This window comes from Falco punctatus, assembly GCF_963210335.1.
Source record: "Falco punctatus genome assembly, chromosome: 11".
Lineage (NCBI taxonomy): Eukaryota > Metazoa > Chordata > Aves > Falconiformes > Falconidae > Falco > Falco punctatus.
The window spans coordinates 28,019,011-28,045,072 of NC_137591.1; the positions used below are offsets into that span (position 1 = coordinate 28,019,011).

Consider the following 26,062-nt stretch of genomic DNA (forward strand, 5'->3'; position numbering starts at 1 on the left):
TCAGGTGGGGACAAGGCTCAGCAACTGCTCCACCAGCAAAGGCAGCTCCCCCAAGGCACAGTCCTGACCCAGCATCATTTTCAGAGGAGACAAGGTCTTTGGAGCACATGCATGAAGCACCAAGAGCATCTCACACCTAAGTCAAGGCTGCAGCATGCTGAGAGCCACGAACCGCCACACTTAGGGACACGTGGGTTGGCTGTCCCATCCCCACAGGGTCTGGCCACCATGCCAAGTGAGTGTCAGGGACATGTCCTTAAAGACTTCCACCTTCCCCTGCTAAACCAAGCACAAGGTCCGGAGATTTTCCTTACTGCATAAACAAGCACCAAGATTTGCCCTGACATTTGTAGGTCACTAGAATCAAAAGGTTTTGGAAGGGGAGACTTCAAAAATCCTTGAAAGCTCAGCTCTTGCCAGCACACCTCAGTTTCAAGCTGCCATGCCTCCTTCTGACCTTTCCACGTCCCCTACAACATCCTTCTCCTTATTGTCATGGGATAGAGCTGCTCACCCAATGGCCCTCTCTTCCATGAGATGAGAGAAACTGATTGCATCAGGTGCTCTGGCTCTTCTGACCTTCCTAACAGAGCTCGGGTGGTGCTGCCATGGAACAAACTGAAGCAAACACATTACTGCTCAGGCCCAGGTGAGCTCTAGTTGCTTCTCTAAAGTCACCTCAAATGTCCTTTGAGAAGCCCTGGCCTGCTTGAATTTCACCATCCCTCTTGCTCTTCAAAATGTGAATTCCAATATTTGTAATCAAAGGTTCCTCCAGATCTTCTCTGAGTTCCTAGGAAAGATATAAGTTATTTTCATATATATATATATAAAATAATCAAAAAAATTAGATTTCCAGGGCTAACTCCTCTACATTTCTTGCAGAAGCACATCCAAGGGTGGCATATCTTGGAGCATGCACTAAGGTGCCTGTCCAGTGCGTTTTGTGGATTTGTTTTGCCAAGTTCTCCCCAGGCAAGAGCCTTCAGCATAGAGGAGACCACTAGGAGCCATACCACAGCACTAACAGAAGAGCAGGGACTCCCTGCTTCCAGGACACCCCAAAACTTCAACCATGAAGAGAGCCCTGGGCTACTGTGATCTTGTTCTCCTCACACAGGAGTAAGCTGAGTTTTCCATTTGTCAGGTGTTCCTCTGCACAGCGCTGCCCAAGGACGACAGAGAGCAAGTCATTTAGACTTGGCAGCCCTGTGTGTCCCAGGCACAAGTTTTGGCACAAACTCCCAAGTCTGGGATGCTAATATCTTCCTAGATAGCAGCTAACACTCCTCTGTGCTTCTTCTGTCAAGGCTTTCCCTGCTTTGCCCCTCATGTCCTACATCCTCCCTGGGGACCGTGGCAAACACAAAGACGGCTCCTCCTTTCCGTCACGCAGAATGGCTGACAACAACTTTCTCTGCAGGTCTGGAGCTCTTGAGAACAGCCTACATCTGGCATGACACTGCGTTTGGAGTCATCCCCGCTCCCAAAGGACAGGCTGAGCCAAGCTTATGTTACCAGCACCAGAAGCATGTTCCTCACTTCCTAAACATTGCATCAGAGCACAGAGTGTCGGAAGCATTTGGAAATGCATTGAAGCTGCCTCTGCATATGTGTGTCAGAGGACACGCACGTATCCCGTCTGGAAGCTAGAAGAAAGGCCATCTGCCTTTCATCGCAAACTGGTGATGGTCGCAGATTCTCCCTGTCGCTTTGGCTACTGCACGCCGAGCGGTGCCCAGCTCCACAGCGAGCTCCAGAGCCACCTCCTGGCTGAGAGGGTAACAGTCCTGGAGAGCAGCAAGAAGGGGGGGGAAAAATAATAATGATAAACAAACACCCTAGCAAACCCAAACGCCAAATCCCAGTTGTTTGATTTATAGCTGCGATGCCCCTCCATATCAGCTTTCAGCATCACTTCACTCCAGACAGAGACGCTGCCCTGCTCCCGTTCCTAACCATGGTCCCAAATCCAGGACAGGAGGGTGCCGCCTGCCTCGCCACCCTGGCCCTGGGGCAGGCACGCCTGCTGTACGCCTGTTCACCCCAGCTTTCATCCAGACACCCCGAGTCGCAGACCGGCAGCTGGACACAGATGCCACAGTGCCCAGCACACTGTGCAGGGGCAGGGACGGTGGCTGGTGCCAGGCAAGGTGAACACCCAGGCAGAAGCTGAACCCTTGCACTCAGGCACGCAGACGCTGGCACTCTCCCCCACTGCTTCCTTCCTTCGTCTCCCCCTTGCACTGGGCTCAGGGGCAGAGACCCACCCTGCCCTCCCAGCTTAAAATATTCATCTGTTTCAGCCACTTCTGTTTATACTAGGGGTCTTCTCTGCAGAAGATCCATGCCATTCCCTTACCAAGGTCTGCTTAGCTCAAGTCATGCTGAGACAGCCAGGAGCTGCTCCCTTCCAGGCCAGAAGAAAGGACAGGAGACACAATTATCCCAAAGAAAGATCCTTGGTCCATCAACACAGAACGGGAAAAATTCCTCTCAGTCCACAAGGCCAGATCCTGCTATTCGATTAGGTTTGTTTTGCAGCAAGGCTGAAAAATCTCCAGGCAACTGAGCTGCCTTGAGGAGAGCAAGATACAGTTTACAGGGTGAAGTATCTTTCCCCAGTCTGACCAAAGGCAAGTGAAGAGATCACCACTGGGATCCTTTTCTTCGATGACCAGGTAATGCCCTTCACACTTGATGCTGCTTTGCACAGCACAGGGCACATTGCCCAGCAGTGGAAGCACAGGCTGCAGACAGAGGCCAACCAAAGCACAGATTTAACTCTAAGTCAAGATTGTGCACACAGAAAAACTGATAAAACATCATATCGAACCCTTACAAAAGGTTTTTCCTGCTGTAAGGGTGCTAACATGAGGTAAAGGAAGGGTTATAACAATTCATAGCAACCTTTAGGCTGGATTTCTTCCCTCTTGACCTTCTTCCAAGATGCCGCTGCCATTTCCAGCCCAACTAAGCCCAATACAGAACAATAAACTCAAGCATCCCACGTGATCCCAAACATGAGACTAGACTGTGGAGACAACCGTAGACCTCAAAAGGTCTGGCAAGAAGAGGCAAGGCACAGCTATAACCCCACCGCAGGGAAACCCGAAGGCAGCCAGAACTCCACCCACCACGTACCCATCAAACGGGTAGGAAGGCACCAGGCGAGCCGTGTAGCCAAGAGTGACACTGGAGTCCGTATGATGTAAAAAAAAAAAAATCTCTTCCCATGTTGCGGCATGTTGACCTGACAACATGCCATCAGAATTTTAAATTATGTATCTGAAAAACCCTTCTCCCTGTCAGCGAGCATTTGAACCTGAAGCGAAGCCAGCAGCGGAGAAGAGCAGACAGGAGAGGTAATTACCCGCGGTCTCCTCCAAGAGCTGACAGAAAGCAGGCCCCGTGCTGGAGATCCTGGCCTCATTACGGGCTCTCCTGGAGGCTGCAGCTGCTCCTCTCTGCGGTCAGACATGAGTCACAGCGTTGGAGAGGAGAGGAGCGCTCCCGCGAGCTCATTAATGGCTGCGAGGTCCGTCGGCCATCGCGCAGCCGCGGCCATGCTGGTGTTTGAAGCCAGAGCCCCAGTGCTGTGCTCGGGCTTCGGAGACCGAGCAAAAACCAGCCATGAAGTTGGCTTGCTCATCGCTGTGGCATTTCTAATACGGGAAAGGGCTTTCTCCTGAGTCAGTGTGTGGTTCAGAGCTAACAAAGTGATGAAGCAAACTCTCACCCCTTTCTCGTTAATGGCAGCAAGACAAAAATCTGTAATATTCCACAGAGCAGCTGGGAAACAGCTTTAGAAGCCATACCAACTTCTGCAATGGTGGTACCTACTGGGGAAAAAACAAAAAAAACAAAAAAAAAAAAAAAAAAAGAAGAAAGAAAACAAATGGGGGGGGGGGGAATAAAAGAAAATGAAGGGGGGGGGAGCAAAAACCAAGGCGGGGGGGGAGGTGTGTGTGAAGAAAACCAAGGGGGGGGGGGGGGAGAGAAAACCTAAGGGGGGGCGAAAAAGAAAAAGAAAACCAAGGGGGGCAGGGTGTGAAAAAAAAAGAAAACCAAAGGGGTGGGGGGGAGGGTGAAAAATCCAAGGCGGGGGGGGGGGGGGGGGGGGAAGAAAAAAAAAAGAAAACCAAGAAGAAAAAAAAAAAAAAGGAGCAGGTCCCCAGCTCAGCCCCTGGCCAGAGGGTGAGGACCATCTTGCACTACCAAGCTCTGCAATGCTGGCCTCAGCGTCAAACCAGCACCCCTGTTCGCATCTCGTGTGCAGCCCACAGATCAAAAAAATCATTTTGCACCTCTTTCCTTCCCACTCCCACACTCACAGCCCGGTCTTGCCTGTTCCCAGTTCTTCAGCATGTTTCCAGGGATGACCCTTACGCACCTTGAGCCTCCAGTTTAGCAAGGCAAATGCAAGCACACAGCAGCACCCTGTCTGCCTGCAGCAGTGATCTGAGCTCTGTCTCACCATCCCCTGGCTGAGGTGTCCTCCACATGCTTCTCTAATAGCCTCTCCTGGCAGCGACCTTTGCCAGCCTGCCCATTCCAGGGGACTGGAAGGTAATTCCAGCTCCATTCCTGCGCTGCTCCTGCCTGCGTCCCCAGCTGTGCCTGCACAGGGAGGTGGCGAAACCCCCGTGACAGATTGCTGTCCAAGGGGAGCTGAGCCACCCTTGCGTATCTAACAGAGAAACGGCCAGCTGGACAGGAGCCGCAGACCCAGACAGCAAAACGGTCTGTTCCAGCCACCTCAGCCCCTTCCCAGCAAGGACCTGGCCCAGGAAATAAATGTCCTGAACAACAAAGGAGCAGGGGAGAGACACAAAATGGCCAAGTCCTGCACAGATGCAAGAGAAGCCCAGCACGCATTTACTCAGGGGAAGAGGCGTGAAGCATGCAAAGCCACTCAAACACCAAAACATTAGTGACCGAGAGCTTGCAATACATGATCCCCCTCAGTGCTACCTGCCCTTCTGGCTGGTGGCCCAGGCTGAGCCACAACAGAGTGACCGGCCAGGGAACATGGCATCCCTCTCGGTGAAAAGATGCCGAAAGGCTGCGGGCACTCTAGCTCTTCCCACAAAGCCAGGAATGAGCATTTTGGCCTCCAAAGGGGTCCACTATTAACTTCCTTCCGGAAAATACAGACCTCACAAAAACAAGACATTGGCTTGACGTGGCATCGGCTGCTGTCTCCCTAGCAGGACCAGCAAACCTCGACCCACAGTGCTGGCGCTGCCTGCCCTTGGAGCCAGGGAGCAGGGCAGGGCGAGAGAAGAGAAGATGCGTCGGGCTGTTCACCCCCTTGGGTAGAGGACAGGAAGGGAACGCGTACGCATTGGAAGGGTAATGTTGGCGTATTATAGGCAGCAAGTTTAATGACATCTAATCGTAATGCTACAGAATTTCAGAAGGGACATAAACCCTTGGCCTTTGAATGACCTTTGAAAGACAGAGAAGAATGGGAACAAGTCACCCCCACAGCCACCGACTTTACAATTTCCTCCTCCTTCCACTAACACCTCCCAGTGTTGAAGCCGTCACAAACACCAGACTGAGTCAAGCAGACCTTGGTGCAACTCCTGCCATCCCTTCATGCCTAAGTAATTAACAGCAGACTATTTCCTTTCTAATGGAGCTTTTTTCAGCTGAGAGCAGTTTTCTGCCACCTCCTTTCCTCTTCCCAAATCTTTATCTCGGTTATTTTTTCAATACGAGCCAAATTAGTTTGGCAGCTTGGGGTCCAAGTGCCCGTGCACAGGTACGTGCGCCACGCTGCACAGCCCACCCCGCACCCTCCAGCTCTCACCGGGCTCACGCCTGCGCTGTGTGCGCTAACAGATTTCCCACCGAGCTCAAGGGAGTGAGATCAGACTTCAAATGCCTCCAAGAAAGCCTCGTATTTCTCTCCACCACATGTCCCATGAGGATCTGTTAACTCAGGCAGCTTCTGCTGCCATCCTGGTCGGGGCTGTGCTTGAAGAGTCTTAAAATGGAGCATAAACTCCTGCCTCCTCCTCTGGAAGTACACGTCCTCCTAGAGGGATCGGTGGAAATTTCACACAGGGTTAGTTTTAATGCTTTGAATATTCTGTGACGTTTGCATTCAATTTCTCATCATAAAGTTTTAATGGGAACTCTTTGAAATTGCCAGCTCTTCTGATGCACCTTCAGACAGAAACTGTCTCTCTATGAAAAACGTGGTGAGGTGCATCCTGATTCTATCTGGGGTACTGTCTACAGTTTGTTGGTTTAAAAAAAGAAAGCGCATCAGATATGCAAGTTTTAGCAACATTTTTAACCATGACATGTCAACATTTGTCCCACACTTGCAAGCTTGATAGTCTAAATCCTTAGTTGGGGGATTATATATATTTGATAAAGGTGATGTTGTAGCTGTCTCCTGCAATGGGAGGAGGGAACCAAGCACACATGGGGCTCAGCTCCGAGCTGCCCCAGGCTAAAACCCACTCCCCCACTGATCACTCAGCATGCTCGCTTGCCACAAACACCACTGCAAAACTCTTGGAAACACCAGGGAATAAAAACCTGTGTTGAATAAGCTCACTTTATGCTACCTAACAAGCTCCCAAAAGTAAATCCATGTCTTCCCCCCAGGAACTGAAGCATTGCCAGCACGAGCAGAGCCATGGAAGGAGGACTGCAAAAAGGCACCGGGCAGCTTTTCTTAACATATCGTTACTTTTCAGGACTGAATCTGCACACAAAATCTAGTCCTAAACAGTCAGGATCTTTAACTAAAAGCAGAGGTGAGGAAGGGAATTTAAAAAAAGAAAAAAAAAAAAAAGAAGTGGAAAATAGGGGGGCGGAGGACAGGGGGGAAGAATAAGAAACTTAATTTGGTCAAGGAAAAAAAGTAACCTTGGTTTTCCAACCCATCATCTCACCACAAGTGTCAAATGTGGAGAACATCAGGAAAAAAAAAGGTTATTTATGAGACAGGATGAATTTTGCAAAATAGAAACAAAAGTGATGATCACCGCCCTGAGATGGGATTTTTAACCCCTTGCACGTTATTTCTTGGATTTGGCCCTTCTTGCACACTAAAGGACAGCACATCTGCTCTGCCCATTTGCCCTGCGCAGGACACCATTTTCCATCAGCCCATACCCTCAGTCAACAGCCATAGCTTCCAAAAATCACCGAGCTGGAGAGACACGCCACAACAGGTCTGCATGGCCCACCCTTGGGCAGCAGTGACACACGCTCATGAGGGCACAGCTGGACCACAGCCTCCTTCCTACACCTTGTCCCCACAGGCATGGCATCAACCTCAGCTAGGGAGGAGGATTTTCCAGTCTCTACTAATCTGCTGCCCCCGCTGAGTGCTGGTCCCCCCAGAATTAACCAGCCTGCAGCTGCGTGCTGCCTGGGCAGCAGGTCGGGGGGCATTTCCCCATGCATCCGTGGACCACCCACAATCCAGGCAGCAGGGATGTTCTGTGCTGCAATTCAAGAGAAGCTGGGTTTCTCTCCATTTCTTCCCTCTCTGTACCAGAAACCACTTTATGCAAATGAAATCTCTCTTTCGCTGGCTCCCGCTGTGCTGCAGAGGGTTGGTGGAAGGGAGGAGAGGGGAAGGGGTGGGAAGGAGGGGGGAAGAGGATGGAGCCTTGTTCGCTATCAGCTGCTCAGAAGAGCAGAGCAGAGACAAGATTGATGATGCTCTCTGGATATAAGATCTCCTCCTTGTGAAAGGCTGCTTATGAGGCCTGATAGACTTGTCATCTCTTAATAAACATCACTGATATGTCGGTGAGGAGAAAGCAGGAGCGAGGGGAGGACACACAGAAAGGCGGCTGACAATTTACTTAGAACGACGCTCTTCTCTCGCCTTGGCCCTCACATGCAGTTCAGATGGCCTCTTCCCAGGGAGGAACATCCCCAGCCCAGCCTCACCAGTACCTGCGGTCCCAGCGGAGCCCAGGGGCAGGCTGAACCCAGCATCTCGGCATTTCTAGTGAAATCACCTCTTTCCCTATAAGTCTGGGGCCACCAGCACAGACCTGATCCTAAACCTCAACAAAGCCAGTGGGATTTTCAAACAACTTACACAGTAACTATGGGAGCAGATCCCAGTGGGAACAGAGTGCAAGGGAGGCCCTTCATCAGCACCTTGCAGGGTCCAAAGCTGTTTCATTGCCTTTGTGCTCCTTCTATAAACTGCTCTCCAAGTGTAAGTGGCTCTGCTCTTGCCCACATGGCTGTAAATCAGAGGGACTTGCAAGGGATGTGTTTCCCCATCACAGGCTTTTGTTTAATCTCTGTAAAGCAGCAAGGAAATGTTTGATGCCTGAAAGAAGCATTTGCCCTACTCAGTGCCAACAATGACAATCACAGGTAGCAAATGGACTTATCACCAGGTGCTCGCTTGGATAAAAAACACCACTTATGGTCACCCCCATCTAGCTACAGGCATGCAGATTGTGTGTGACTACAGCCACATTTTCCTTGCCTATCTGGCTCAGTTTGTATTTAATCAAGCTATGCATGGTTAAAAATCCTCCAGAGCATTAGCAGGTGCTTAGCAGTGCTGGGTAAGTGCAGAGCTAAGGAATAACGTGCTGTAAGCACAGCTAACATAAGTGTTCATAGCTCCCTGTGGGGCTAAGAATGACTGCAAACCAGCTTCTCCACCCCGGGCTTACATATGCAGAGAGAAGTTCCTACAGAGACCACATAGGAAGCTGGCTGGCTGGAAGGCAGGTCCTCTGCATGTCATAGCTGCTCCCTTGCAAGGCTCAGACCTGCGCACAGCTACAGGGACACTTCTGGGAGGGCATCAGGCCCTCCTGCGCCTTAAGGCCAGCCCAGGGCACAAGGATGATCGGGCAGCTCTCTGCTCCTGCAGGCAGCCCAGCCCAGCAGGCTCCTTCTGCTAATGCTTTTGGCCCCCTCCAAGGTTTCTTCCCCTGCACTCATGCACTGTCCTCCTCGAAACCTGCCCCAGGATGCTGATGCCTTACAGGACACTTCACCCTACGCTATTTCCCTCTAAAATAACACCATGCAGTGATTTCCCCTTTCTCGTGCTAATTCCACTGTTACTTTGTTCTATATAACTTTATCAACAACTCCTAAGACAAATTCATCGAGTTGCAAGGACTCATATCTGCAGTACCAGTACTTAGACTCTTAGGAAACTAAGTCCTTTCAGGGCTTGGATTAATTTTCTTTGAGAAAGCTGGAGAGGGACTTTTTACAAGGGCATGTAGTGATAGGACAAGTGAGAATGGCTCTAAAGCTGAAAGAGAGGAGATTCAGATTAGATATTAGGAAAAAATTCTTTACTGTGAGAGTGGCAAGACGTCGGCACAGGTCACCCGGAGAAGCTGTGGGTGCCGCACCCCTGGAAGTGCTCAAGGCCAGGTTGGACGGGGCTTGGATCAGCCTGGTCTGATAAAAGATGTCCCTGCCCAGGGCAGGGGGCTGGAACTAGGGGATCTCTGAGCTCCCCTCCAACCCAAACCATTCTGTGATATTTTAACCATGGCATTTGTGTTCACAGGAACCCAAACCCATACGCAGCTCTTTCCAAAAAGTTAATACAGGAACTGATTTCCAAGGGCTAGACTCACAGTCAGTGAACATCCACGCTAAATGAGGACAGGAGCACTTAACACCCCAAACGACTGCCTGGCAGAACAAACAAATGCATTTCTCCTGGTTCTGCACATAACCTTGCCACCATATCTCCCAGGAGAGAGATGTCCAGCCCCCCTCCTCCCCAAAATCAGTGACCCACAAGGAATAAGCAGACTCTGAGCCGTGGGCTCCAGCCTCAAGAGACCTGGACAGCCCCAGTTTGCTTTGCAAGGAAAACATCCTCGACTCCACAAGGTGAAAGTGCAGCCCCGGCATTTCCTGCCCTCTGCGGTCCACAACCAGCCACCATCCCCAGCATCACCTTCTCCAACAGGCACTCCAACACACAAACTCCTCCTCCTCCACCCAAAGAAAATCCGAGGAATTTTTGGCAACCTCCAGTTACAAGGCTGGCGTTCGGGTGTAAAACTGGGATTACACTCACCAGCTGGCATGCCCATGCCTGCCTTCAGCTCCTCAGCTCCGCAGAAAAGTTAGATTGTGTTCAGCTCATCTGACTGCAGGTTCCCCTGCCGACAAGGTTTTTCTTAGACCAGCCAACACCCCACACCCCACATCTAAGTATACAGTGTGACCATAGTTCATATTTTGGTATGAAACAGCTTGCTTTGTGGTCATTCCATGTATACAAGTGCCTCAGCCCTTTTACTCACCCAGCACTCCAGGCCAAATCCATGAAACAACAGTTCCCCAGCACATCCAAACAGATAAAAATTCAGGTGCCTAATCTAATATTCCTAAATCCTCATGATTTCCTTGTCTTAAAGTATCTTAGGAACTTTTTTCCCCAGCTTTTCAGCTGCTGGGGCAAGCGATCACAGGAGATTCACAATAATTGTACTAAAGGATAATTAAAGTTTCTAACCTCTATGGCTGTGAAGTCCTTGAAACCAGCAGGCAAACAAATGTAATGTCTCAAATGGAAATTTCCTTAAATTTCACTCCCCTACATACCCCCTGACGGCCCCTCTCCTCACCTTAGGACTCAAGAGTCATGACTCTGATCTCAGCTGGAGTTTCAGATTCATTTCCAGATGCTCACTTTGCTGGGATTTTTCATTGCACTGGAAAACTGAAGTTTAGATAAAAATCTCACAAAAAAAACCCCATGCATTTTGTAGACTCCTTTTTTTCCACATTTTTTTTACAAAAAAAAACTAAAAAAAAGTAGAGGATAAGAGGTTTTCACAAACAAAAAGTAAAAAAGCTTTGCCGAGGCTATAGACAATAAAGAACCAATTAACTACCTCATCCAAGAAACCAAATTGCTTGTCATTAAAAAAAAAGATAGTACCAATCTAAACACTGCCATTGTGATTAGAAACTTAAGGTTTAGTATATACATTTTGTCCTCAGCACTTAACCTAATGGTTATAATGAGGATATCCAAGCAACTGAGGTTATTATTTGGTCAGAGGGTCACCACAGCCCAAGACAGATCTAGCATAACTAGAAAATACGAAGGTATTTTCACATCACATTTTACAAGTTGTCTTCCAATACAAGTAGAGGCACGTAGGAAAGAAAGAAAGAAAGAAAAAAAGACCTTGCTACACCAGTTAGAAATTCCTCACATTAATAGAAATTAAAATAGACAATAAAAACACAACGAGAAAAAACAGGATTCATGAGTGATGAAGAGAGCAAGTGGGAATATAAAACCTAGCATTTTGGGAGATACACTTTTTTGTTTTAAGTAATCTGAATATAATCAAGTTAGAAAGAGAAACCACAAAGGGGAGGGGGAATTATTCACACTCGAGAATTGTTTGCAATTTTCCACTGCTATCCCATCCATGCACCCCCTCAGTTTTGTGCACGGAGCAAACAGACGTTTCCCTCCCAAGAGCATCGCTGTGGCTGTTCTGGGGAGTGGGAGGGGGCACAACTGAAAGCTCCTGGGGCATGAGAGAGAGGAAGAAAAAAAGAAAGGAAAAACAGATTATTTGCAGAGAAAGAAACACTTAGAGGTCTAAGGACTGCCAGGGTGCATGTGTGTATGTGTATTTCTGCAGCACAGTTCTACCTGAAAAAGCAAAACTCTCATCAGAAACACAGGATCAGGTCAGAGGCCTTTGAAAACTCTGCCTACAGCACACAGCATCAAAGATTAAAACCCCAACAGTTGCCATCTGTAACTCCCCCTGCTTGGCAGGGAGCCTCACACAACTAAAAACACAGAGACAAACGGAAGGTGTCAAGTTAGTAATTTCCTAGCTCTATAGCGAGCAGCATGGAAAATATGTGAACCTGTATTTCATGCTCCAAATCATATTAATACTCACATCTCAAGCAAGAGATAATGCAAGGGTTTATCTATTAGGAGGGCGGTGGGACACTGGCAGAGGTTGCCCAGAGCAGCTGTGGGTGCCCCATCCCTGGCAGTGCTCAAGGCCAGGTTGGACGGGGCTTGGAGCAGCCTGGTCTGGTGGGAGGTGTCCCTGGGGGCTGGAATCAGGGGATCTCTGAGCTCCCTTCCAAACCCTTCTGTGATTCTATGAACTAAAGCTGTTGTAACCAATATTTTGAAACACAGGGGTAGAAATATAATACAAGTAGTGCTTTAGGATATATATTAAAATACCAAGTGGAAGGTGGAACAAAGCTAATGAACTTAAAGATGACATCTGAACAAATACTCCATTACCCAGATTCCAGCATGCTCAAAAATCATATCTCATTTGCTTTCACATAAATGTCCATTATCTCTGAGGGGTTTTTTTGTGGTTTTTTAATGTAGCAAGACATTATCGCTCCTAAGATGCTCTGACAAAGATTTAACGCTGACATTTGTCATGGTTTAACCCCCGCCAGCAGCTCAGCCCCACGCAGCCACTCTCTCGCTCCCCCTCGGTGGGATGGGGAGAGGATCGGAAGGAAAAAAGTGAGAAAACTCATGAGTTGAGACAAGGACAGTTCAGCAGGTAAGTCTAAAGCTGGTGCACGAGCAAAGCAAACCCAGGAGTTCACTCACCGCTGCCCATGGCAGGCAGGGGCTCAGCCACCCCCAGGGGAGCAGGGCTCCAGCACGTGGGACAGGGGCATGGGCAGGCAGACAGCATCGCTCCGAGCATCCCCCTTCCTCCTCCTTCCCCCAGCTTTATATGCTGAGCATGACGCCATACGGCATGGGCCAGCCCTTTGGCAGGGGGGGTCAGCTGTCCCGGCTGTGTGTCCCCCCAGCTCCTTGTGCCCCCCAACCCGCTCACTGGTGGGTGGGTGAGGGGCAGAAGATGCCTTGGCACTGCGTGAGCGCTGCTCGGGGTAACGAAGGTTATCGTCCCTGTGTCACCGACACTGTTCTCAGCACAGAGCCAAGGCACAGCCCATAGTAGCTACTGTGGAAAAAACTAACCGTATCCCAGCCAAAACCAGCACACCACTTTGTATCCAAACCCCCACCTACTTGCCAAAAATCCCCCCCTGCTCCCCTGCTGACAGTGTAAATTCTCCAAATCCGCTGTTTTAACAGAAAGCAAATCTAATTTCGACTCAGACTCCAGATGGGTATAGCCATAAAGATATTGTCAGGCTAAAGATTAGGTGCTAACTTAGAGCTATTCAGCTGCAAGCTTGATAGTCTCTGAAACGGCATCTGCCACACAGGAGTTACCAGGTACCGATACTGCTGTCCAGAACAACAAGAACATGGAAGTGCTGGAGACTTCTAATGGCATTCAGAGCTCTGCACAGGGAGCTAGTGACCCCTGAATACAGCTGAGGACCCTTGCAGGTTGTCTCTGTCCACACATAGCTGTGACAGTGCAGAGTTTGCTATGGGATGCTGGAGGAGTGACATGTGGTAGAGGGACCACGGTGCAGGTGACCTGCCAGCCCTTCAGGGCTGGGGATGTGGGGCACAGGTACCTACCGTTCTTTCACCTGGGAAGCATGATGCACGGAATTGCAGGAGCAGGGTTAATCCCACCCACCCAACCCACTGACCACCCACAACCCGCTCAGTGCTCTCCTTACAACTCTGTCACCCTTACACAAGGCTTGGCACCTGTAGTCTACGTAACTCATGCAAAATTAGGGGGCATAAGCAAAGGAGAGGTGGAAAAATCAGCAGTTGCAGCACCAGGCCTGGAGTGAAATTGCTACCCCCTGCCCCAGAAATCCCAGAACAGGTCCCAGGCTGAGGTCTGGGAAGAATCACTTGGAGTCTGGGAAGAATCCTAGATCCAACTCCTATGAGCACACTGAATTGACCTTCTGGCCCCTGCAGCTCCGAGTCATCACACAGGACATTCTCTCACAAACCACCCTGCCTCCCCACATGTTACCTCGCCACTTAAATGACTAGCCTCTGCTAACACCCACATCTACTGCCCTAAGAGCCTAACTCTGCATCTACCCCAGTGTGTGGGAGTTTCATCATCATCATCTGCAAAAAAAGCAGAGATTACTATCACCGAGAATACTCTGTGTCAGTGCCACACAGCGGAGACCAAGGCAAACACAGCAGACCATAGCATCAACACCAACACAACTGGGATGTACTCACTTCCTTCTGAGGTTCTCCATACTCCAGTGGGCATTGCTCTTGGGATAAAGTCTTCTTCTTGCAGGGACAGGTCTCAACAGGACATATGGATAGATAGCCTTGCAGGCCAGCCAGCTGTGCCATGCCCCACAGCACACAGTAGATCAGCAGTAGTAAGATACTTCCAGCTGTGGGAAGAGAACGAGACAGCTTGGTTAGGTGATGCGATGGAGAAGGCACAATGCCCATCTGCCCTGGACACAGTGCACACAGGCAGGCAGCTCAGACACGAAACACAGGAGCGCTATGCCGACACTACAAACACTGTTCAGAAGCAAGTCCTTCCTCCCACTTGGTGAAAACATAAACCTACATCCTTAGAAGTGGTGAATGGACTCGGGAGGTGCACCTGAGCAGATTCTGTTGGAGAGAAAAGAGAAACACCACAAAGTTCAAACACCCTCTGATCACCACCACCATCAACCTGCACCCCCCCAAAAGCCAGAGTCCATCAGTGCAGCTGCATATCGGGAAGGCAGCCGGCTCTTCTATACAGAGCTTGGCTATCCCTGGTGCTGCCACCCAGGCAGACTCTGTCACTAGGTGCCTTGGGACCTCTAAATGGTCTCAGACTGTATTTGTGGAAAATAACCCCTCATGGGACTCTATATGCCAAAGGGGCTGGAATGGATAAGCAGAAGTAGCCAGGCAGCCAGAAAACCGCCTGAGGCACGATGTTTGTCAGAGAGGTGCAAGGCAGTGCCTAGCGAAGCTTGTCAGGGTCACCCTGTCCCCACAAACCCAGCAGCTCACACAGAAATGCATGCAGAGCCCCACTTCCAAAAACCCCAACCTATCACCCTAGCACAAATAGTTCTGTGCAAAAAAAAAAAAATAAAATAAAATAAAAAAGCCTGCCTCCTGTTGAAGAAATAACGCAAAAGGGACAAACTCCTTTGCCATTTGCCACGGCTCCTTCAAGGAGCACAAGCACCCTCAGAGATGAAATAGGGCCTTTGCGTGAAAGCAAAACTGTGTTCATCTGCAAAAATACAGCCATTATAACCCCCTCACACAGGTAAGCTGCACCTACCGATGGAGAGAGCTTAAACTGGGAGGTGCCTTAGCATCCTTTCCACTCAGTCCCAGAAAATCCTGTTGTCCAGTGCTCCTCCTGCTTCCCTGATGCTCAAAAACCGCCACACTAGGAGCTAAGAGACAGGTTTCCAGGGTGCATGAGGCATGCCGTCCATCACTAGAAAGACACATTCCTTCGGTGCACAGCCGAGACACACATGTGACCCGCGATTCCCACGTCACTATAACTCACCCAGCCTCAACAGCATCCCCTTACCCCGCACACTTCCCCATTTGTCTCACATGAAGTGTCGCTGCTCTGACCCACAGAAAACAAACATTTAGAGGGAGGGGGATGTTAAGGAACCTCCCTTCTTTATCTCAGACTAATTAATCCATTCTGCTTGTTCAAGGAGCTGCGAGGGGCCAGTCGTACACTACCCACGGCACGCTGAAGTTCAGCGATACCCCCTGGCAGAGCCATGCCAGGTAAGGCTGGGGAACCACTGAATTAACACTGGCAACTAATTGCACTATGCAAACACCTTAGCACCGGGAAACAGGAAAGCAACTTTTTTCGGAAATGCTAGTGTAGGGCCAAAACATGCAGAGCTGGAAAACAGTCTTCATTACACAACTGCTGCCTTGTTATCCATCTTGCCTCATGTCAAAGAGCCCAGAAAGGATCAGGCTAAAGGGATGGTACTTCTTTTTCCTGATGGATCATGCAAAATAGAGCATGACTATTGACTTACACAACCCAAAGCACACACAAGCGTAGCCGAGTGATTTTCACCTAGACACTGGGAGGAAAAGTTTAGCTTCCCTAAGTTAACTCTAGGAAACCAGACCATAGATGTGATTTGTGTGCACCAGGCTCCTGCCTGATGAAACGTAGGATAAACTTTGTGCAACAAGGAAGAGTTATAACAGATGATGAATAGATAATGGGGTGTAAGGGCTCTGAAGAGGTCACCTGCACCATCTCCTTGCCCTAAAACAGGAGCCATAAAACATCTCCATACTTCCCCATGCGCACACTTCTATATTTGCAGAGCACCCAGCACAAAAAGAGCTCTGTGCCAATGGATACTCCAATGATTTAAGTGTTAAATAACAGATTGGTGCTATTTATGTGGAAATTATTCTTGTTGGGACAGAGACACAAAAGCAACATTTTCTCCTGTGCCTCTGCCTGCCTCACCTGCACTCTCACTGATCATCCATCTCCCAGGATTGCCTGGAACATTGCACATGTAGGAGCAGTTTCAAACAGCTCACATTTTCTTTAAAAAGTCACCCTGTTCAGTAATGGCTCATCCTGCTCCTCCCACCCCCTGCTATGCGCTCCCTTGGGGCCAAGAGGAGAGAAGATTCAGCCTGCACTGGAAAACAGCTTTATGTACATTAAAATATCACCACTTGTGAGTCTGATGCCATTGCAACCTACAAAGCCAGAAATAGCAGCTTTGTCCCAGTAGGATAGAAAAGGACAAATTTCCAGCCTCCCAGAAGGGTTCAAGGTATGCAGGTGTGCTTAGTCCTGCAGTAACAGCATCTGTAACAGCAAAAATATTACAGGGAGGGTGGAACAATATTGTTTCAGGTCATTTTATATATATATATGCGTGTGTGTGTATTTTATATATATAATGTCCTTGTATACCTGTACAATGAACCTCCAGCTGAAAGATTAAAACAAAAGCATTTTACAGAGATGAAAGTAATAATCCTACATCTGTCATTTTCCCAAACACTAAAAGAACTTTATGAAGCATTTGGTGATGTCAAGGACCTCTACAGGGTACACAGTTAGAAAACAAAGAAATACTTCCCTGTAACCAGCCATCGCCTCAAAATGACAAATAAAGACCCCCAACAATATCTAGATAATCTTCTTTCCCATGTTAAGTAAAATAAATATTTCCATTTTCAAACAAAAATATTTCTTCTGTCCCTGGGGCTGCAGGATTCCTGGCTCTGCCACAACCAGCCCCTACAACTCAGTCAAACCCTTCCAGCCTAGATGTGGATGTGCAGAGGCTTAGACATTCGAAAGGTATGCAAAGAACAGGGGGAACCAGGCAACTACATGTCCTCAGAAACACTTTGGCATCTTGTGGAATTCGAAGCTGAAGACAGGATCGCAACCCACCCCTCCCACAGCTGTGTTTAGAGAGGACAGCGAGTTATCACCGAGAGGGAACTATCGATAGGGCTGTTGGACGGGAACAGGGGCAAGAAATACAAGGAAAAGGCTTGCACCAGCTTTTCCTCCCCATGCTGAAGGAATTATGTGTCGACAGGGGATACACACAGCACCGGGCGTAGGGTCCTCCTGCATTTTCAGGGTCACAGCCCAACAAGCTAGCACGCAGGAACGCGAGGGAGCAGAGCTGCTTCGGGCAGCAAGATGAGCGATGGCAGCCAGGACACAAGCAGCAGTTCACACTCTTTCCTCAGGGGCCATGATGGGGTAAAAGCCAGCAAAACTATTGTCTGTTCCCAACCAGGAGGAATGCTTCAGAAGGTCACTGGTCATCTCCAGCTGTCCCAAGACACCAAGACACAAGTGTTTTGGACAGCAAATCAAAGCAAGTCTTCAGTTCACCCCCTTCCCTGTTGCTTTTCAGTCTATATGGTCCCGCAGGAAAGCACCTGCAGACCAGCAGCTGTCTCCAGCCCTGTGATGGGACACAGATCAGGACTGCAAGGACCATCACCTGTTGTGGTTCTTCATAGTCTAAGCTTTGAGACTTTTGAGATCTATGCGGCTGTAGGAGCCCCAGCCAGGCCCACAAAGTACGCGTCGTGTGATTGCATCACCTCGTAGGAAGCTTTTCCTCTTATTTGTCTCAGGAAGCCTGGAGGGGACAGGGCTCCTTCAACACCACAGCAACTGAGCTAAAGCGAGCAGCCAGATTTTAGACAGAAAGCAGCCAAAAGAGCCCCAGGAGTTAAAAAAAATCAAGAGTTACTAACTCCAGATATCATCTGCCTCTCGGTGCCATCACAGCAGCAAATGATTTTGCTGGCAAGATGTGGGTCTTTGAGAAGCCAAGCAGAAAGAAAAAGTATTTCACGGAGTAGAAACCACTCTTGGATGGCTTTCAGTGACCTTCCCAGTCCTCCCGCAGAGAGATACACAGGTGTGTACACACAGATGCACACAGCATCGCTCTGCCACAGCTGGGGTTGCTATTTTGGCAGCCCCCAGATCAGAGCTGATCACAAGTGCCCTGGATACAAGAGGACCGTGCACAGTGGCACTCCTGCAAAACACGAGCTCAATGCAGTGGCGGCAGCATCAAGAGCCGAATTCCCATTTAAATAAAATGCCAAAAGGCAGTCAGCGAAAGTGACATTTATGGTGTTACTACAAATGCATTCAGTGGGAAGCTGAGTAGCAGAAGCAGGTTGGGGGGAAAAAAACAAGCTGTAGTGAAAACTGCCATCTGTATATTGTGCCCCATTTTTAATATTCTGTATTCTCATAAAAAGTGTTGTTTCTGTCACTATTCAATCTCCCAAACTCACATGGAACACTGTTAAAAGTCAGCAGTGTGTGAAATGGTATTTTAAAATAAATGAAACCCGCTCGCAAAGCTGCGGAGGAATATTGCAATGCCAGGGTGCTGACAGACAGGCATTGAAAAGTAACAACCGTTATCATCTTAAAGCAAAGCGGATTAAATAAAAACCCACAGCTAGTGGTGCATTACCAAGTCTGATATTGACACAGCTGCCGTGGTGGTTATTTTTCATTGTCTCATCAAGACAAAGCATCATGGGATATCAATCTTCCCTCTGTCAGGCCATGCCTGGTGTAAAGTTTTTCGTTTACATTTTCATTATATCCCTTTTATCTCAGCTGCCAGCAAAAAAATATATACATGTATTTTATATATATACACACACACATATATATGTATATCTATAAATATGCAGGCATGTATGTATTTTGGGAACCTGAGACCAGTTGAATTTCGGCACATTGCCTCTGGCCGCGAGGATCCCTGTTCTCCCAAGACAAAGCCAACCCCTACTTGTCTATCTTAGAGGTGGGTGGGCTGCGAGGACTGGTTTAGGTCCCCTCCAGCTGGGAATGGGCTTAATGGTGAGCTGGTAAAGGTACGGTCCCTGGAGAGCTCTCTAGCCAAGAAACCCAGCCCAGACAGCTGCCAGTGCTTTCTGAGCAGGCTCCTTCCCATAACCAGATTCCACTGGATGGACCAGCCAAGTCTACACTGCTGCCTAGCTCAGTCTGGTGCGCAGAAAGAAGGAAGAAAACAACGCAGAAATCATAATTCTCCGTGGAGGGCACCGTCTCGTCAATACTAGTAGCAGTTACATTTCTTCCTTTGCAGGCTGATCTCCTCATGCAGCCATTCCACACATTTCCGTCCTCAAACCTAACTTTGCCAGCCTCAAGGCATTCGCAAAGCACAGCCAGGGCAGAACCCCCAGCCTGAGTATGCCGAGAGCCTCACAGCCCTCACTTACAAACACAGCCCTGGCAACTCAGCCTGGCCTCTCTAACAACAAGACGTAAGACAGAACCAGCTGTTTGCAGCTGGCCACGGCATCCTCCAGAGCAACGAGGACTGCAGTAGAAAGAAAGGGTTCCTTCCCTTATTCTTAAGGGAGCCTCATCTTCCCAACCCATTGTAAATGTCTGCTATGGCTACTCGTCTGTGCAGCATGACTTCCAACACTTCGTTCTTGTTCGGTCTCATCAGAGGCAGCTCGGCACTGCCTGCTACAGCACTTCAGTGCTTTAAGAGCAGGGACTCTGGGAAATGTAGTGCCTAGTGGAAAAACAAGGCTAAAGCAGCCACAGAGGGCTGCTGGTGCCCTGGGAGAGCTACAAAAGGGGCAGTAAAAACAGTGAAGCCAGACCCCTTGGAAAAAGGGGGCTGCAAAGGAGCAAATGTCAAAGTGACCAGCCACCGAAACTCCCTGCCTCGGTCCTGGTGGCCCCTCTGGTGAGCCGTCTGTAGGCTGACAGTGCAGAGCCAGTGCCTCCCCTCCCTTCCACAGCTCCCAAGTAGCCAGGTAATTGCTCCAACCCTCTGGCGTGTGAGACATGCACAGGTTTACACCAGTCCACGCATGCTCTGTTTATAGCCCACCATGCCGAGCTGCAGGAGTCAAACACTGATTACACCTTTCCCACACCAGGAAAGGGCTCTCTGCAGTGGCCCAGAGCATTTTCCGCTATCCAAGTGGGTATTACTGCCAGTATGCTCATCAGCTTCACCAACGTCGACCTTTGCTGCCGCTCTGCAGCCCAGCTGCCCCAGGAGCAGGGCTGACCGGTTCCAACACACAGCATTTCAGATACTCCATCATCTCCCTGTGCTCCACTCAGCCCCTGAGGATCTCTGCATACGTGGGAGGGCAGGTGTTCCCTATGGCACGGCAGGTGCTCCCTAAACACAAGAAACCCCTGCATGAAAAACAATACAGTGTCAAGCAATACACCCTCCCACCTTCATTTCCCTGCCTTAGTTTCCCCAGAACTGTAGACAATGCCCTTGAGCACTCCACAATCCCTCTCCTGCTGCATCTCCCAAGCTGTCTACATAGTTCTCCCCATTCCCCCACTGTAAATCCAAATCTCCCTGCCAGAAACTTCCATCCCACTGAAGCGTCTGTACAACCCTGGGATGCGTGTCCTTTATTTTGCTGCTAGGGGTATTCCCTTTCCATCCCCCAAAACGTTCCAATCTTTCAAACAACAGCCCATCTTCCCAAGGTGTTTCCATTTAAAGAAAAAAGCATTAGCCCCTGCAAGAGGCAAACTTCTGGGAAGCGGTGGCAGGTCCGTGTGCTCCAGCCCTCACTGCATCCCTCTGAGGTCACCTGCGTTCACACTCACTTGCATCCAGCCTGAATTCAGCCCCCAGGTCCTGCCCCGGCAGCCTGCAGCCCCAGACCAACAGCAGTTACACCTCCTCCACAGTGCTCGGCACAGCAAAGGGTTACACCCGCTCTTCCAGCCGCCTTTCCTCTCTCTCCCTCTCTGCAAGCAGCAGCAATTGCCATTCTGCATCCTTAATAGCAGCGTAATCAAAAGTTATGATGCATTTTTCAGTAATCACAAGAAATGATCCCCACTTAGCGTTAAGTAAAGCAAATTTGCCACTGGAAGGATGAAAAAAAAGAAGAAAAAGAAGAAGTCAAAAGCATTTCAATTTTCATTTGAAATGAATGAGTCAGAGTCAATTTGGTAAAGCAGTTAACAGCAGCTGTGCTCCCCTTTCCCAGCCCCTTAACAGGTACAATTTGCTTTTAACAAACAACCTCACAGAGGTCTCTGGCACTGTGTTAACATAGTGGCATTCAACCCCTCTTGCTGTTGTGTATTTAAATTGGGTAATAGAGTCAGGCAGAGGAGATCCACCATGAATCTTAAGAAGTGCAATTTGACAGCATCTTTAAAAAAAAGGGGGGGGGGGGGGGGAGCTTTTATAAAAAAATAATAAATGAGTTTGAGAACAGGTTTTGCTGGGTTATTTCAAAGCAGCATATTAAAAACAACAAAAGTCCTAGAAAACACCAGCGTGGTGGCAAGACCCCAGCAAGCCTGGGGCCATGAGCAAGCAGGGCCCCTCTGCAAAGAGCTCTGCAAAACAAGCCAAGACATTCCACAGCCAAAGCACCCTCAGCCTGGGTGCATTCAGGATACTTCGCCCTGCACCAAGAGTGACAGCAGAAGGCTGTACATCAGGAAAACAAAACAAAAAAAAACCACCCACAACACAAAACCCACCAAAAAAACCCACACCAGAACAGCCCTGCACACCCATGCTAAGGTTGCCCCAACCCTCAGGGCATCCCACACCATCCAATAGTCTCAGCAGTTGCTTAGGGAGAGGGCTACCCCTGGGTGTAAGGAAAAGCAAAGATGTGCAATGAGCCTCCAGCCACCCCTTCTTGTCCTTCCTGACCCCAGAGCATCTCTGTCTTTCCCTCACCCTAAAGACAGGCCCCTGACAATGCCCTCATCTCACCGGGGTTTTGGTTCAGGCAGTCATCTTCTCTCATTCGTTTGTTCTTTGAAGAAATCTCATTTTATTACCTTCCCGGCTCCTCAGCTTTGTGGGGAATTGCAGGAGGTCAATGAAAAATTCATGTTCTCAGTCAGTAATTGGCATTTTTGTTTCCTTTTTTTAGAGGAAGGAAAGCAAAGAAAAGGATGCGAATGGGGCAGACAGCAGGGTGAGTGGGTAACTTCTGCCAGTTATTAAGATAAAGTCTCTCATATTGCTCCTGACCAGCGTAGTCTGGTGCTTGCTCCAAGCAAGCCCTGTAATCCTGCATATTGAAATTTGAAAGCATTCCCGGTACTTTTATTAGAGGGACAAGTAATGAAAGCAGACTGGACATACGCAATTATTACAGTGTAATCCGCTGGAAATAAAGTCAATCCAATCACCCAGTGTTCTGCTTTCTTCTCATTTTTTAGACTTCAAGTAAGTGCTTCCCAAATTCCAGCTGAAGTTACTGTTATAATCAATAGCACAAGGGCTCTCAGCATAAGACTCAATTAATATGATGCTAGCGAGTACTCTCCTATTGATCTCAGGCAAGTCTGAAACATCAGCCATCAGCAGCACCAACTACTAGACCGAGCAAACACCAGAGAAGGGGCTGCCAAGCAAGCTAAAAGGAGAAGCAGACCCTCTTCTTCGAGGATACCCAGGAAAGAAGGGAAACCCCTGTCCTGAAAGTATGGGAAGTTCTCCAAAAACCAAAGTCTGCCTGCCTGCAATCCGCTCCTGTTAGATTTGCCATCAGCGACCACGAGACCAGGATCTCGCCCATCCAACACACAAAAAGAAACTCCGCTCAGCCACGCTCAAGGTCCTGCCCCGCGGAGCTGCGGACGGGCGATGCTTCTTCCTCCGTCTCTCCCTCCTGCCAGCAGCAAACACGCTGTCAGCCAGGAAACAGATTGCTACATACAGCACGACCAAGGCTTGCGATGATTAGATCTATTAATACAGTGCATCTGATTCACCTCCAAGGCCCCGACACGCGGTGACAAATAGGGACAGGTTTCTCTGCTTTGCCGAGTGGGGCCCTGCAATAATGACCTCCTTGCCAGCAGCTGCTCGGAGCCTGGACCAGCAGGATCAGCAGAGACTGGAGAGAGCAGCATCCCCCATCTGCTGGTGGGTGCTCTGGGAAGAGCCCCAGCAAGGATAGAAGATTGACAGCACAAGGAGCTGTCAATCACAGGTGGTGGTCCCAAGGTTTATGTCCTGGCAGGTCCTTCTCACTTTAAGGATGTGAAGGGGTCCTCGTTCCCCAGCTCTTCCTGCATTCTCCTCCAGCCAGGATCATTTCCAGTCCCACGACTGAGATTGCTCTGGTGGCCCGGTCCCTGACGGCTGCCTGATGCCATCAAAGGCCCTTGTAAGTCCACACATCCCCAGTGACTGCCACTTGAGATCTGCACTTCCCCGAGGTTAGGATCTGCTCCTCTGAACTTGTCACCTTCTCCAGGATCACCTCTCCCCACCCACATCGCCCAGCAAGAACAGCCACCCACTGCGGCACAGCAGGGGAGGTGGGATGGCCAATTCCCTGCCACACAGACCTCCCTCGAGCTTCTCTGACCCCACGCCTGTGCCCAGGTCCTCCTGGTTCCACAGCTGTCTTCTCAGAGCAGGGGGAGCATCACCCTATGTTTCTCTACTCGACATCCTCTTACATTTCCTAAGACTCTCCCTCCAGCCATCCTTTGTCCATCACCGCAAACCCTCGAAAGGAAAACTGGAAAGAACACAATTTTAGCACCTCAACCAAAGAGGTGAAGTTTTTCCATGACAAAGTGAAACCCTACCCATTCCCCATCACAACCTGCTGCGTGACTTGTAGAAATCAGACAGGCCTCGCTGCCTCCAGGGCTGATTTACATAAGATGAGGCTTTCATGCCTTAACCTGCTTCCCCCACCCCGCACCTTGCCCTGGGGAGCTCCTGCCCTCCCCTGCCATGCCCGTGGCCAGGACAGCTATCACTCCAGCAGGTCCAACATCATCTGCTTATCAGGCAGGGGGACATCTCATCAGCAGCTGCAGCCCAGGGTCTGCCTCTGCAGGGAGGCAGGCAGGCAAGTTAAAGGTGGACACTTGGTGCATTTATTACCTGCTTATTAGATACCAGGCTCCCGTTATGATGAATTGGCCGAGTGATCGCTCCTGCCAGCTCCCGATGCTCAGCAAGGCTTTCTAATTCCGTTTTGCAAAAGCTGGGCCAAGGCAAAGCTGTTTCCAAGAGGGAGAGAGGAGCAGTTGTCTTTCTCCTGCCTCCAAAACAATCTGACCCTTTGCAACATCTCAGCAGGACCTTCTCCCGATGCACTCTGCCTTTCCTCCCAACGGTGGGAGTGCAAAGGGCACAACTGGGAACCGGCTGCTCTGGAGGCTGCAGTCTTCTGCAGCTGCATGGGGTGGGCATCTCTGGTGGTCCCACAAAGGCTCTGTGGAGGCAAGCACGGCAATAGAGGGCCACACGACTCGCAACACCTCCTGTACACACACCATCATTCTGTACCACCACGGTGACAGTGCTCAGAAGTGTCAAAAAAAGTGACATTTGCTCAGCAACGAGAGCAAACAGCTGGTTGATCTCAACACCCCCAGCAGAGGACAGGTTTTGAAGCAAAACTCTTCTGAGCTCCGAAACCTTCAGGAGACAGCAAGCAGCTTCCCCCCTGTACCAAAGGGCTCGTGCCAACCTCTGCAGTACAACACCACATCCGTGAGTCTCCCCAGGAAAAAACAGCAGATGGGGACAGGTATCAGGAGGTTAAAAAAAAAAAAAAAAAAAAAAACAGTAGACTGTGCTAAGACTTTTCTGGGAATGGAGACAGGTTTGAAAGACATTCCAGAAAAATGAAACCCACAAAGGAGATGTTTTTGCAAAACAAAATGATCAGGAGATAAGGCAACTCAGGACCACTGTTCAGCATTTCTGAAGGCAAGAGCGAAAGCACAGCCAAGGGGCCGGTGGCTTTGGGTGCCTCTCCCAACGGCACAGAGTGCTGTCATTCCTTGTGTGATGATTTCTTCCGTATTCCTCAGTTCTGTAGAAACCTGTTCAGTTATCCTTCATCCCTCCCGCAGGCCAGATTCAAAACTGCATGAAGAGGCAAAGAGTTCAAAGGATAATTAAGCTGCGTTCTCACCTAGTCACTCCCCGGCTTTGGTGATTTTCACATTCTTGGGCTTTTCCTGCTCGTTTTGATCAGCGAAAGCCACCCATTTCCAGCAGGAATGACCATGCTTTGCTAACTAGAGGTGCTTCATCACTCGTTCACCTCTCTTGGTAGGAAAGACATTCTCGTGCTGTCTTTTCACAAGTGGCAAAACTAAAGGCAGGCAACAACGCCACATGTAACTGTCCTGAATGACACAGAGCGACTCCCTGGCTGAGGGAGGTAGTTTGAGAGCCACTGAGGTTGGCAAGTGTCAGCTCTTGGTGGCCAAGCTGTCTGTAAACCTAGCACCCAGCTCTGCAGCAGTCATTTCTCCCATGAATGGTCCTGGAAGGCCGGAGAGAACAGCTGACGGGCTTTTAATCTCCCTCCAGCTTCACCTGCCAAGGTCCTGCTGACTCTCTTCTGGGTCTGCTGCCCGCTGCACCCCTGCAAAGCCATATTGACGCATAGGAACGAAGGGGTTGAAGAACCTCATTCATAGAGCTCAGAGGGGGCTGCAGCCGAGTGGGGTAGCTCTGAATGCTGATCCCTCTGCTCGGCAGGAGGTGGGCACCGGGCCCCCTCAGGGATGGACTCTGGGCTCAAAGTTTCCCTCCTCTCCCGTTGCTGGAGGGCCCTCAGCCCCAGCCC

At 49.5% G+C, this 26,062-nt stretch overlaps 1 protein-coding gene across 1 annotated transcript in view; it reads right to left on the bottom strand.

Moving 5' to 3' along the window:
• LOC308071680 (uncharacterized protein) overlaps window positions 1-26,062 on the bottom strand; it is a 133,498-nt gene that overhangs the window by 87,345 nt on the left and 20,091 nt on the right. Inside the window, exon 3 of the mRNA XM_080407480.1 lies at window positions 14,144-14,310. Coding sequence (XP_080263606.1) covers window positions 14,144-14,310 — 167 coding nt within the window. The remainder of the gene's footprint in view (window positions 1-14,143; window positions 14,311-26,062) is intronic.